This window comes from Molothrus aeneus, chromosome 3 (genome assembly GCF_037042795.1).
Source record: "Molothrus aeneus isolate 106 chromosome 3, BPBGC_Maene_1.0, whole genome shotgun sequence".
Lineage (NCBI taxonomy): Eukaryota > Metazoa > Chordata > Aves > Passeriformes > Icteridae > Molothrus > Molothrus aeneus.
In genome coordinates, this window is record NC_089648.1 from 93,187,078 (window position 1) to 93,202,431 (window position 15,354).

General features: G+C 34.8%; 1 protein-coding gene across 2 annotated transcripts in view; it reads right to left on the reverse strand.

Moving 5' to 3' along the window:
- The window catches only part of SENP6 (SUMO specific peptidase 6), a 71,829-nt gene that overhangs the window by 10,250 nt on the left and 46,225 nt on the right, over positions 1–15,354 (reverse strand). For both annotated transcript variants that reach the window (XM_066547406.1, XM_066547405.1), the window contains 10 exons: positions 14,767–14,999; positions 12,125–12,295; positions 11,207–11,249; positions 9,546–9,725; positions 7,446–7,672; positions 6,749–6,855; positions 6,547–6,663; positions 5,575–5,697; positions 5,248–5,340; positions 1,754–2,187 (listed from right to left, as the gene is read on the reverse strand). In XM_066547406.1, the coding sequence (XP_066403503.1) occupies positions 1,754–2,187; positions 5,248–5,340; positions 5,575–5,697; positions 6,547–6,663; positions 6,749–6,855; positions 7,446–7,672; positions 9,546–9,725; positions 11,207–11,249; positions 12,125–12,295; positions 14,767–14,999 (1,728 nt within the window). The remainder of the gene's footprint in view (positions 1–1,753; positions 2,188–5,247; positions 5,341–5,574; positions 5,698–6,546; positions 6,664–6,748; positions 6,856–7,445; positions 7,673–9,545; positions 9,726–11,206; positions 11,250–12,124; positions 12,296–14,766; positions 15,000–15,354) is intronic.

The following is a 15,354-nucleotide window of genomic DNA, read 5'->3' on the forward strand; positions in this document are numbered from 1 at the left end:
AAAAACTGAGAAAAAATGATTAGATAAGTAATAAAAATAGATATATTTTGGATTACTTCAAAGTTATTTGGGTATGAACTTCTACACATTCACAAGTTCAACACCAGGAGTTTGAGATCAAGCCATCTGAGTCTAGGCTCCCATGTATAGTTAGCACCTAGGGTCTCCATGCCAGGAAACCAGCAGGAGAGCACAGAGCTACTTAACTGAACAGCTACTCTGTATCTGCTGTAGGATGAGAAGAGAAAGTCTCTTGGGTTCACTGACTACACTATCAGAGGCACATGCAGTCTTTTGAGATATCCTTGGATATCCAGGACTTATACGGATGGATTTGGCAGAGTCAAGATCCACACCCGTCTGGAGCAACAGATGAAGGCTGCTTAGATAAACCAAAGCAGAATCTTCCATCTGGTTGAAATGGAAGTTTAAACACAGTGCATGTAAATTTAGCTGCCTAAACACATCCTTAGGGTCAATCTCAGCCTTAAATCAGGACTGTGCCCCCTTAGAACATCCGCTTTAATGAAAGAGTGCATCATCTTCAATACTTGAGCAAGAGAATCTGAGCATTCAAATTAGAAGGAAAATGACCATCAGCTGCCAATACAATGCAGCCAGAAAAAAAACCCACAAGAAAGATAATCCTAGCAAAAACCTGTCATAAGGCACATTCCAACTAATTACAGACAAGCAACAGTAGCAGCATCCTACTGTTGAGACCCCATCATACAGCAGCAATATTGTAAATGGTAACAATCACACATAAAGTGAAAAATCAACTCAAACAAGAACACATCTACAGGCACCACCAGCACCTGTCCAAGGCCTTCTAGGAACAGTGATAATGTTATCACAAATTAATACATTTAGAATATAAATGAGTACTATTTATACCCACAAAGATACTGAAGTTGTAATAGCCTGCAGTATACAGATTAAACCGTACAATTGGTAATATTTTCAGAACTTGTACTACATAAGGTACACAATTCCTTACTGTATAAACTGTCAGTAGGAATACTACTGGTGACTAAAGTAAAAGCTTTTGCATAGTCATTTTCCTACTGCATGCCTTAAAGAGATCCAATTGTTGCAGTGAACAGAGAAAACAACCCTTTTCTACTTCCTTCACCTGCCTTTAAAAGTATACCAGCTCCTTTGTTCACCTGGGTACAAACACTTGCAGATTGGTGAGCTCAATCTCCACAGCAGCAATGAATTGAGAAAGCCTCTCTACATGTAACACAGTGGAGAAAATTCTTTTTTCTTACTCTTTTTACATACTTTCTTATCAAGACATTAAAGAAATTAGCAGTGTTGTAGCAAAACATGAAATGATAAAAGACACTGATATTAAGGCTGTTCACATAATCTTAGGTCAGCTTTCCCTCGCACATACATTATAAGGATCCAAGGTCAACTACTATTCTTTCCCTAACAACTGCAATCTTGAGGGATGCAAAGTGGCATCTACAAAATTATTTTGTTTGAAAAAAGGTCATAGAACTGAAAAATTAATCTGATTTAGGAAAACAGTGTTTTATCTCCAGCCCTTTGCCAGGAGAGTTATGTCAATAACCACAAAAACTTTTAAAATGCAATACCTATGAATCACTTATATTGCAAGCACTTGAAGTTAAGCCATATAGTAAACTTTTGAAGTATGAAGTTTACACCATTGCAGAAGTAGTAATAGATCTGAAATCTCCAAATATTTCATTAAAATGTGCATATTTTTACAATTACATACCCATAGATTGGCTAGCAGCTGTGAATTCACCCTGTATACCGTTTTCATCCAGAGTTCTATGGTCTAGTTTATGGCATGCTGATTCCACAGTGTTAGGTTCTTCCACATCACTGTCTATTTGATTCAGTTTTTTGAAAGCACTTTTCCCCCTACAAGGACTTCTTCTACAACACGAAGATTCACTGTCCTCTATTTCAGTGTTTGGGTCGATTAAAGCTGTATTGTACTTTTTGGTAAATGTCTTCTTTGCTGTAGACTTGGAAGGTGAGTTTTGTGCATCTAATTCATTTGGCAAAGGAGATGGTGTGCTGCTCTCTCCATCTGAAGAGGAACATTTCATCGGCATTGCAGCATTTTCATGGAAATGGGGATTTGGTTCATATTTGGGTTTTTCTAAACCAGGGAAACAGATAACAGCCAAAAACCAGTGGGCGCTGCCAAGGAAAAAAATACATTAAAAACTTGCAATTACATTAATGCCCCTGTAATTATTCAAAGACAAACTTTAATAGCTGTTCATTTTTCTGACCAGGTTTTACTCAAGCCTTCACAGGCTTCTGTAAAAGTACAATTTCTCCATGCAAATAATCACCAACAAATTAATTAATATGATGCAGTTAGTTGAAAACAGCTGCTGTCTTAAATATTTATTTCACTTTGCTCACATTTTATAATTTTTTTTATTTCTCTGAATCGAAGCTTATTTCTTTTTTAACATTTTCTTCATTAATGCATTAACTAAAGATTGTAGAGTTCATGTTTTATGGCTGTTTGAAGTTTTCTGGTAGTTCAGCACTAGCAACACAAGTAGTCAGATCTAATGGTATGGCTGAATTGCCCACAGTCTTCCACCTATGTGATCTCACAACTGTATTTAACACTTCACATTTTTAATGAAATCTTGTCAACAGTAAGTTAAAGAAGGAAAAAAAAAAAAAGAGTGCTTCTAATGCCATCACAATGGCTCTGCTGTCTTCCCCACCCTTCACAGAACTTACATTCTAACTTTTCCAAATCAAAAACAGTTATATCCCCCAACAAAAAGTGTAAGTTTGGCAACAGTTTCCTCCTATTTCCTTGCTTCTTTAGGCTTCACTAACTTGCCACTCAATCAGAACTAGAGCAGCAGCAAATTTAGGGACTGAGGCATTACAAGTGGATTTTGATTGTCCAATTAAGAAATTTTCTGAGGGATCTTTGATTGTCTACAGCAAATAACAGAAGCTAGCTACATATTATACAGGTGAAGTCACATTTCAATGTGTTTTAGGAGACAAAATAAAAAGCAGTAGCTAAAACATGCATGTCTAACTGCCATGCTAAAAAAAAAATTAGATGGTTATGAAGCCCAAACTGCATCAAAACTTAATGGCAATTAAAGTAAGTGGCCACTGAAAGCAGCATGTGTGGTATGGTTTGTCTTGAATGATTCACCAGATCTAATAAATGAAGATATTAAGTACTGCCCAACCCTGGAAAGTGTGTGTATTTTATTAACAGAGACTTTATGTACCAATTATTTCAGCAGACTAGCATATTAACCTGGATGTAAAAAGAGAACAGCTTGTTACTTTTAAGAGAACAATTTGTTTTCACTGGAGACCTGAACAAGAAAGACTGTACAGCCAAAGGACACGGATGTAGTCATGGTTAAATCAAAACACACTGTTCTGAAAATGATTCTGCCCGGGAGGCAACCTCCCCACCTCCACTTACTGCAGACTGACAGCTGGTTAGATGATGAGTCTACATTCCCTAATCTAATGGTTATGAGATAGTCTGGAAAAACTTGTTGGAACTAGACACCAAAACCCAGCAACTCCCCATCAAACCACCACTTTCTCATCTCCCTGGCTACTTGGTTATTTTTCTGCTCTGCAACATTCTTATTGTACCTACCAGGAAACCACTGTTGCAAATAAATGTCCGACCATCACCACTTGACAAGCTTCAGATTACGGTGAAGGGACAATTCTGAGAAGTGTGAACAGGACTATATCCAGGTGACATATGCACACCAGGAGTACACTTCTCATGCTCTAATCACAACAGGATGAGTCCATGAGACCAAGCTACTCTAACTCAAAATCACCAACTGACCCACGGTGTCAATGTTATGCCTTCAGTATGAACTGTTATGCTCTACTTGCTGAGAAAGACACTGCTTTTTCCTTGTTAGTAAATGAACAAGACAGTAAAAACTATTGTGTTTTAAGCTACTAGCAACATAAATAATTCTTATAAAACCAAAGAACTATTTGTTTTCCTTTTCAGGTAACTTCTAATTTATACTCATTTCTCCTCTGCATAACCTTATTTCTCCTCTGCCTAACCCACATGCATATGTGAATGACACATGAGAAGATGGTGGGAAGTGAACTGTGTAACAAGTGCAAAGGCAACTTAAAATTTAAATGACACACAAAACAAAAGTTTTGGTACTTTAAGTTTCATGGGAGAGGGATGGCAAGGATGAAGTCTGCAGTGGACAGGGACCAGCAGTGGACTTTACACTTGAGTCATTAAAATCCCCTAGATCTGGATGTCTTGCCAGAGGTCATGGTACATCAAAAACTAAAGTTAGTGCTGATGAACACCTTTGTTGGGGAAATACAACTTTATAAAAAGGACAGATCTATGTATGACCAGTTATCTCGTAACTGCCTCTATACTGATAGCCTCAGAATTTAGCTGGAGAGGAGGCAGGAAAACGAGAAGATTTAGAAATTTGCCTCCCACTGCACCATGGCACAATACCAAGATAAATCACATTTTATAAAAAAAAAAAAATCTCTTTTTTAATTTTTGAAATATCAGCTAGGTATGCCTATGAGACATTAGTTAAAAAACTCCTGTCCTTATTTTCTTTTTATTGAATACATTTAAAATACAGTACTTTAACTTTCATAAATATTTTGGCTTAAGAACTGTTTAGATTATTTCTTGTGAAATACAGATATGTGTTTGTGACAACTTGCTCTGATCTTAAGGAAAGCAAGCATCATCACAGTTCTTAGCAAACATTAGAATGCTAATGGTCTGCTTCCTGACCCTTAACAAATAGCAGGACAAAGGGGTATAAAGAAAAAGACTAACGTTCTCAAGGCAGTAGTGATTTTCAATTAAGTTTTCTTTCAATATCCATTTATTGTAACTGAAGAGCCCATCTATATCAGAGGTCTCATTAGAAAGGACTAAAAAAGATAAATCCAAAAGTTACCAATGTCAGAAGCTTAGAAGAAAGAATGCAAGAGATTGAGGTAAAACCTAGAAAAAGTACTCACAGAAGTTAATTTTTGCTATCTTTATACTGTCTGATAATTCTTATACTGCCACATTTAAAGGTCTTATATAACTACTTAATTTTTATCACCTGGAAAAAGATGTTTATTCTCTTAATTTTTAACTTCAATTCTTGTTGTAATGTAACTTTCAATTTCAGAATTATAAAGCTTAAGCATTTACCAAATGTGATAAAAAGTATGTTCACTTACGCTTCATTAAGGGGAACAAAAATGAAATCTTTCTCAAAAATATCAACATGCCGTGTCCACGTTTTTACTCGCCCATGTCGCTTCTGCTGTATTCTGAAAGAAGAAATCAACATACAATTTGTAGGGTGGCTTATTTTATTTGAGGGAGCATTTTCCAGATATTTTCATCTAAACATTTTCACCTTAAAAAATTTTAAGGGATATTCTATGTCTGCTACAGATCTGGATGTTTCCTAGAGTTCTGTTTATTTCTCTCTGTATAGCATCTGTTTTTAAGAATCTTCATTGCATTAGCTCTATGTTAAACTGACTTATCAACAGACTTACGAAAGGTTTGAAGTTTCATGAATATTTCTTCTTTCTCTTTGATTAAGGCGTTTATAGAAGAATGAACTGAACACATGTATTCTATCAGCATCTTCTTTTTTCAGCTTTTCAAGTACCAAATACCTGATTAGTTAAAAAAAAAAAATAAAGAAAAAATAATGGAGGTTTTAACTCAAAGTACTCAGCAACAGAGTAAAAAGGACTGCTAACAGGTGCTCCCCACCAAATTGTAGCACCTTCTCACAGAACAGCTCTTTGGAGCTGACTATCCACAGAAACTAATTAATGCAAAACATATGTAAATATTGTAAGGTATTAATATTTTGAGGTGTTATTGCTCTGCTCAATCAACAAGCTGTTCTGCTGTTCTTGTATTTATTTTTGTTTCATGGCAGGAAAACAAATTTTCAAGGAGTTTTTACATAAAAACCTATCTAAGAGACCTGTATTTTGTATTTGAGCCACCAGATCTCCAAACAGTCCCAAGAGTGACACATTAATTTCATTTTTACTTCTAAAATATGTTAATAGACTGAAAAATACACATACACACTTTATGTGTAGCATAAAACCAGCAGCATGTAACAATTTCATATACTTCTGACATCTGCAGCCTCAGTGATAGCACAAAATTAACTGATGTATTACATTAATCAAAACAAACTCCAAGAAACACAGCTACTCTGGAAAAAACAACTGAACTTTAAAAAAGTCTTTTCTTTTTTTTTTTCCAGTTAAATTTGCTCTTGAGATGATAAGAAGCCCAAAGAACCTTTACTCAGGTAAGGGTCACTGTCAAGCAGGACAAGAGAAGAACTAAACTTCCTTGCAAGATCAAAAACAACCTTTAAAATTACATCTATACATAGTTGTTGACCTATAAATTTTTAAGTTTTCTTTTCAAGTTTTTAAGTTAACTTTTCAAGCTTCAAAGTAAAAGACGACTAAAAACTGATGTGAAATAAAACTTACTTTAAATAAAAATCAATAATAACATCATTTAAAAATTCTCCTTCATTTAGACAATGGAGGTCTTCGTTGGTCACAGAAATACCACCTTTAGCTGGAGAAGGTGGATAAACTATCAACCTGAGAAGAAAAATACATTCAATAAGAAGTATGAAATGCCAAAAACCCCTCAGAGAATTATTACAGGCAAAAATAAATATCTTACTTTTCTATAGGACCAATAAATACTGTATGTGGTTCGCCAATTTCTTCATCATCATCAAAAAATGGCAACTGTTTATTTCGTTGCTGCATTTTGGACTCAGAAGCAACCTTAAGAGAATAGAGTCAATATTAAATTGCATACTGTGCTCAATTTTATTGAAATGGCAATAAAACTTTGTGAAGTCCAGCAGGGTAATATCTGTTTTGAGAACTTCAAGTTGGAGGGTTTTTTTCTTTTCCTACCTCATCTATTACACTTAGGTCTTTGCTCATTTCTTGCAGAATCACAAAACTTTCTAAATTTTTAAAAAGTAGTTTATTTAATGAAAGCATTAATTAACGGTAACTACAACAGTGCAACTTAATTTCTTGTTTGAAATACCAGAATTTTACCAGTTGGAAAGTTATGTTGTCTGATTATAGTAAAGATTTCTCATCCCTTAATAATTTTTAAATAACAACATTACTTGTGGACCATTGTATAACTTTACAATCAAACTAAACACCCTAAAAAGTACTGTGAATGTACAGACTATTTCCCATAGTTTCATAATCCACCATAGACCAGTCTGGGAATTTTCATATAAAAGCCACCAAAAGTTGATGGAATTTTTCTTTGGCTGACTAACACACTATCCTTAGTGTATCTGTAACCCATATAATACAATGACTTCGTTCTAAAGCAAAAACATAATTACATTTTTAATTTTGCTTTCTCTGTGAGATGGGCTTCCTTTGGAATTGTCCTCCAAGCACTTCGTAAATGCAACAAGCCTGGCATTGGCTTCTTCAAAGGAAATTTTCACAAAGAAGTCAGAAATGTTATTTCTAATACCAATGTCCATAATTATTTTTTCAAATATTGAATTCGCATGAGGATCAAGACCAGTTTCAAAAATTAAAATTATGTACTGTTCTTCCTGACCTGCAAAAAAAGCAGAAAGAAAATTATTCATTCAGGAATAAAATAAAATAAAGCATTGTAAAATAAAATAAAGCAATTATAAACAGATTTCATGGAATTTTAGGCCAACATGAGTACACACTGTTGATAATGTTTGTAAGAATTAATACAGATGTGAGCAGACAAGAGAGAAGGACTAACTGCCAAAACTTTTTTATCAGCATTTCCAAAGAGTGCATTCAAATTCTACCTTAATCAAGAAATGTTAAATATTACATCTGATAAATTTTTAAATGACACTAATGCCAAGCCAAAACATATTTTGAAATAGCATCTTCATTAACAGAGAGTAAGACTGTAACCAATACTTTCTCTTTTTCTTACTGCAGTTCCTACCCTATTATTTCACTAAAATTTCAGAAATAGCATATTCAGCATTATTTCCTCTCTGATCCTAAAAGACTGTGCTATAAAACATCACTGTTTTTGAGGAAGTTGGAGAGAATTACTCAGATCAATCAGCTGTTATATAAATATCATCCACTTTTATGATCTGAAAAACCAAAAAGCAGTAAATTGCACTAAAAGGAATTATTCTACAGAGTCAGAAAAAGTAATAGAATTCAGGCTGCAAATCCCAGTCTCATGTTGCTGCCCAACAGAGAGCTGCCAGGACCTGTTTTTCTGTTTTTCAGACACAAGCATAACCATTTCCCTTTGGTCATTCTTAACCCAGCATGCTAACTCTTGAGAAAAAGAATTCTTCAGCAGCACAATTCCCAATCCAATGCACACAGAATTTAGATATCTAACTGGCTTTTGGGTGTTCTGTTTTGGGAGCTAGGCATCTACATACAATTGCTTACACAGCTCTGGATACAGGCTTTAATTAATTTCATTGCTTACAAAGCAGAGAGCAAGTGTGCTATCAACAAAGTGCTCCTGCATATCAAATGCAATAAAGCAGCTGGATGTAAAACTCTGTGCCACAGCCTCAGGGAGAAGAGCTAAGTGGGGACACTGCTGAGAGCCATTCTCACACAGACATCTTTCTTCTTTTTTGTGAACACCTGTGTCCACCTGGGGTCTAATTCCTGCTCCCAGAATTTTGTCCAGGTCTCCTGCATGCTCTCCAATTACTTCTGTAATTATAAGACTCCTTACAGCTCATGCTTCTTACAGGACATGGATGAGACTATTACACAGTATTATGGGAGCACTCAATTCTAAAATTGCTGAAAGCATTCTTCCTCTGTTTGAATGCATTCACGTATGTACAAAACTGTCTGTAAGTATAAATAACCACAAAATCTAACCTGAAGAAAAGTCTATTTAAGAGAAAGAGGACTAAATGTTACATTTAACAGGTGTGCATATTAAGATGCTAGGACCTTGCAAATTATGTAGAAATTAAATTTAATTTTAATAGATATTAAGATAATCCACATATTCTCCAAGCAGGTATTTGTCTATCTCACATCATCATGACAAGTATGCCAGGAGAAAAAACCCCAAGCCAACCTATACAACAGTTTCTACTAAAACTAAAGCCTGTCAGCAGAACAGCACAGATGGCAGAAGTATTACAAAAGCTGCCATATAAATATAAAGGCTCCTATACAAAAACTAACCAAACCAACTTGCTTTAATTCAGTACAAATATTAGTCAAAAAATTTGTACTAAATTGACTGAGTGTTGTAACTAGCATGTTTCTGGACAAAGAGGATGCCCAGCTGTTCTGAACTGTACCCTTACTCAGCCTGGGAAGGTAATAGTACTACAGCTACCCCAGCCAGCCAGTGATGACCCTTTTAGTCTTAATGCACTCATTCATGACCCAAAACATGAAAATAAAATTTGAAGTGAATAGTAGAATAATTTTTTTTTACTTACTGTCTCCTTTGCATTCGTACCAGACATTATCTTTACTCATTTTCAGTTGATCTCTCAGACTGCTACAGGTTGAAGGTACTGTTTGTAGGAAAACTACTGGCAATTTTCGGACACTGCACCATTCACATTTAGTAAGCTCTGAAGTTTTCAGGTTAATCTCTCTGATATCACTTTCTGATTCTATGAAAAAATAATGACATATTAAAATATAATAAACATCTGTAAGTTTCCATTACAATGTCCCCCTTGATTTTAACAAGTAGTCACTATAGTACTCACTAAATTTCTTAAGTACTTAAAACTTTAAAATTAACAGACATACAAGAAGTGATGGTTTTTCATGTCTTAAAAGACAGGCTAAATTCCAATGGCATCTGGAAGATGACAAGAAAGGCATCAGAAGCAAACTGTTTTCTGCCCACCAACTCTTTCATTCCAGAGGAAAAAAATCCCCACAATTTCCAGTGATTTAAATTTGCAACTATTGCTATGACACATTTTACAGTAAGTTTGCAAAATCTTCTTTGTACATTTATCTTTGACCAAGTTCCCATATAAAAAATAACTTTAAAAAGAAGACATAAACACATGCAGAGAAATTATCTGATTGCCTGAGGAAATAAAGGACTACTCCTACTTTATTCCCCAAAAGAAATGTCAGTAACATGGTAGAATTTTAACACTGCATCTGATGCTGCCAATGCCAATGATAAGTTTTTCACAGGTTTTATTGTATTATAAAATTTGACATAGAAGTGGATATACATGCAAAACTAAAAAACTAAAGAGCTAAGTGCCCTAACAGACACAGCATTTAATGGGTCACCATTTTTATGCTATTGATGAATTAGGTGCCGTGGAAATAACTGCACCACACAGTTGTTTTAACTAAAACTTGACAGCTATTTTCTACCAATTATACTAAGCTCTTCAGTGTTTTATTTTTAAAAATACATTTAAAGCATGAAAACTCAGTTTCTGTGCATCTGTATTTTAGATGCAATAATAAACTTAAATACTTGACTGAGCAAAGGCTACACTTATCTTTACAGGTTGTGAGACATTTTTCTGCATGTAATAATTACAAAATACAACAGTTCTCTTCTACAAATAACAACAGCAACATTCAACACGACTGGATCTTAAGAATGCAACTTAACATTAACAAAAGCTAACAAAGCTTTTCAGGCCCAGAGCAAAAACCCTACAAAAGAAAAGAAAGGAAACAGAGCAGGAGTCGTAACTCGCTCTTTCCAAATTATGTCACTATTTCTTTCAGTGACATGAAATACACAACTTTCACACTAGAGACAAAACTATCAAGAGAGATCTAGACAGGAAAGGCCCAAGAAACCAGTGTGGTTTTTACTGTCTACTTAACACCACTGAAATAAAAGAACTCATAAAGTTTTAAAAAGCTAACATTTTACAGGAGGGTTGCTCTTGCTTTTTATTTTTGTTAATCGCTTTTGTTAAAGGGCAGGTCAAATTTCTACTCTCTATTTTCTTTTATCTGACTACCGACACAGTATAATTTATTACATAAATGACAAAATGAGAATAAAGGTTACATTAGGATTCACTTCTTAATACCTTTGACAGAGTTACTTAATTAAAAATAAATATATTGAGTACTAACATAAAATGAAAAATGTACTCACCTTCTTGACTCTCTAGGCGTATTTTGATATAATCCAGGCAAAACTGAAAGACAACACAATTATAAGATCTCACATCTTCTGCAAATTTTAATTGCAAAAAGCCTTTGAACTGTTAGCAAACACACTTCAGTGGACTTGGTATATAAGTAATAAACATTAAAAAATTAACATTTAGAATGCAAGTTTTAAGAAAAAACAAAATGTACATTTTAGCACAACTCAAGGCAAGCACATTCTTTGCTACTCTAGTCTCTTTCAGTCATACTGACTGTTTAAACTTTAGATCTCTCTGAAGTACTCAGTTTTCAAAAACTTCTACAATACTCTGAAAAATAAACAAATTGTATTTCTTCAAAAGAAAATGTCATCTATCAGCCTTTAGGTAAATCAAACAGTAGTGTTTTGTAGGGAGGTTGAAAGAACAAGTAAAAACACTGCTGTTTCTGTGGTTACTCCAGCAAGAAGTATCCATTCTATTCTGGCTGACTGCATACAACTAACATTCAAGGACTCCTTGAAAACTCCATGTACCTTACAAGGCTGACCAAAAGAAAAAAAATCTGGAGAAGTAAAATTATTCACCTTTAGGACAATACTTCTTCCTTGCACCTATCAACTTCTTGTAGTTGTTGTTTTCAATGTTTTTAACAAATGCATGCTAGCCCATAACCTCCCCCCAGCATGCAGACAAGTTCTTTCAGAGTGCTGCAGCACAACGTTTCTATTAAGAACCTGAGCTAGACCGCACGTGTTAGAGTGTAGCAGTAATTTGAGGTTCTCTGGAAGTCACAGCCTCTGAAATTAAAGACAAACTTAACTGTTCCCGAGACAAAGGCAAAATATTATGTTGTTCAAATACAAAAATACAATATCCATCAAAGCCTGAAAAGCCAGCTGTGCAAGAGCAAGGGTACTCACGATCACAGGCTCCACGACCATTCTGCGCAGCATTCCTATTCGAATGCTTCGGCAGTTCAGGATGACGCTTTCACAGGAGTTTTGGTAATTTAGAGGTACAGCCTCGGTTACCATCTCTTGAGAAATAACTTTGCGCCGTTTTATTGGAGTGTTAGACACAATGTTGCCAAACTGAAAAGTAATTTTCAGGTTTCAGAATGTCTCATCAAGGTTTATTGCTAAATAAAGCTCGCTGAAACTAATGACTAAATTTTTAGCTACTTTTCTGTTGGTCAACAGGATTACTTACTAGAGCATCCATCTCAAACATATGCAGAAGGGAGATTCTTTAGACTTTTTATAACACCTGAGGATGTTAATATTGCTACATTCAAGAAGAAAATAAAAGGTAACTTGACACTTGCCGACACTTTACTGACATTTCCAAATCACAAATAGTGCTTCTAAATTACCAAAACCAATTTATCTTTTGGAACCACTATGCAGTCTAGCAAAGCGAAGTTATCTTTATTATGTTTTATTTAGATAAAAAAGTACTAATGCTGTAAAACCACCACAATGCTGGTGGTTTAATTTTTTCTTTCCATTTTTGTTAATCCAAGCTTTTGGTGACTAATTCTTGAAGTACATTGCATCACCATATTAGCAGAATACAGGCTTCAAGAAACATAAATAAATAAGCCAAATCAAACTTCCTTGAGGCATCTCTACAGAGCTAAGATGGTTTTAGGATAGATTCCAAGGTCAGAAGACTAAACATTGAAAGAAGGCCAGGTGGTGTTTGGCCCCAGTTCAAGAAAAGTCTCTAGATGCTAACTGAAGCTGTAATCTCAATGAAGTCTCCTGTTAACCAACAGAATTATCTTACCAAAAAACCTATTGCAATGAAATAAAGCCTGCTCACAGCCAGCCTATAAATATATTTATTTGTTGTATTGCTTATATTGCTCTATTTTGTTGAAGGATTTTCTGTACACTAGTCTTTTCTTTGGTATTTATATTGTTTCATAACCTGCCCATAAATAAACATTCATTTTCATTACAAAAAGCAATTAAACTCCCACATAAAAACATTCTAAGTGATTCAGTGTTTCTGTTAAGACTAAATCTCAAAAATTATGTCTAAGTCCTGAATAACTAACCTATCTTGTTAATAATTCAAAGTCTACTTTTGGATGCTTCCTTCATTTTATACACTGAAAAAGGTAGGGATTCTAAATCCCTGTAATTAAAATGTTTTCCTAGGCCTCTTGTTGAAAAGAGCTTTTCCTTTTTGTCTGCTGGACTGGCTAAATATTATTAAAAGTTCAAAACAAATCAGAAACAAACAATAAAACAGCAAAGTCTGAAGGGATGCTATATTCAACTAGTCTCTTCAGTAAACAATTAATATTTTGAGAGAAAGTTGAATAAAGCTTTTTCTATTATATCTAAGAAAACTGCTCTGATATCTCCAAATCTTGGTAGGCTAAGTCAATCAATATAAAATTTGTGTTATATTACACAAATTTTTTTTTTATTTCCTTCATTTTCAAAAGTAAGCTTGGACTCTAAAATAATCTAACATATAATATTAGAACTGGTTTGTAAAGACTAGTGAACAGGAACATATGGATATACAAAAAAAACATTTGGGAGAGTTTCAGAAGTCAGACACCAGTGCCTTCACAATGCAATGCTTTCAATTAATTCAGCACATACTGCCAATATAACTTAATTCAAGAACTATTTCTAATCCAAGCTTTAAGCCTCACAGCTTTATTGCAGGCTGGAGGTTCACAGCTTCATATTTTCATACTGATAATGGTGACTAATTATACAATGTATTATAAACATCCATAATTTCATCAACTACAGCACTAGAACGCTGGCTTCTGAATCTCAACATAGCAAGAAGGTTTTGGCATCAGTACTTTAGTGTTCTAACTCAAAGAATTGGAAATCTGGATTCTCTTGTTGAATCAAACTCTCAATGGTGAAACTGGACAAGTGAGTCAAGAATTGTTTTAATCAGCACCATTATTCCACTACCAATTGCCACATGGAATTTATTCCTCTTCGTGGCTCACTACTGAGATGGCTTTTAGCACAGTATGAAAACTCTCCCCCTTGGCCACACTTAAGGTGTGCTCATGGAGTATTTTTTTGTCTTTGCTTATCCAATTCTTACAGCAGTACTCAACTAAAAAACACAAGCTGCACCACAAAAGTCCTAAAATAAGTGCTATAAACTGCAAGAGTTGTCAAAGCATTTTAATTTTAAAGGACCATTATTGATCCCAATTTCTCTTTTCATGTTTAACTTCAGGAAGTCTCAGGCAACAGCTGGTACTGACATTCTGCTGCAAACTGAGACCCTGAGCTTCACAGAGAACCCCTGTCCAGTCTCAAAAGAGTAAACATTCAACACAGAAGCATTTATCTTAACAGCATAATTAAAATCATTTTGAATGCTTGTAAAAATGTAATGAACACATTTTCTTATGTTTCCACTATTAAGTATGCAGAGAGGCTACTTGATGAGCTGCTGAGTAAGAAAAACAATCAAATACAGAGTCAACTTCTGACAATACAAAACAAGCCTTCACATATTCCATTTATTATTTCATTCTGTTTTCTTTAAACAAAGCATTAAATAGTACCTGATCTTTCATTCTTGCTTTCCTTGGTAGTGTGACTGCAATTTCTGTATCTGTTGTTATACTACCTATTCTCTGTTCTATTCCACAACTGTTCTCCTTTAATGCTGCTTCCACCTTTCCTGTAGAAGGAGCTGGGGAGGAGCGGGCTGAATCTGCAGGACGAGGTGAAATGCTTTCCATGCTCCTAGTGCTGCCACTATTCTCGTCCTCATCATCATCACTAGACAAAACAACTAAACAGAAAATATTACATTCTCAACCACTACATTTTTCTGTAACAAATTTCTTTTTTCATTTTTGGCTTTTCTTGCTAGTGTGATGGCAATTTCTGTACTCTTGTTATACTACCTATTCTCTGTTCTATTCCACAACTGTTTTCCTTTAATGCTGCTTCCACCTTTCCTGTAGAAGGAGATAGGGAGGAGCGGGCTGAATCTGCAAGACCAGGTGAAATGCTTTCCATGCTCCTAGTGCTGCCACTATTCTTCTCCTTCTCCTCCTCATCACTAGACAAAACAACTAAACAGAAAATAATTCATTCTCTACCACTATATCTTTTCGTAACAGAAATTTCTTTTGAAGTAATAC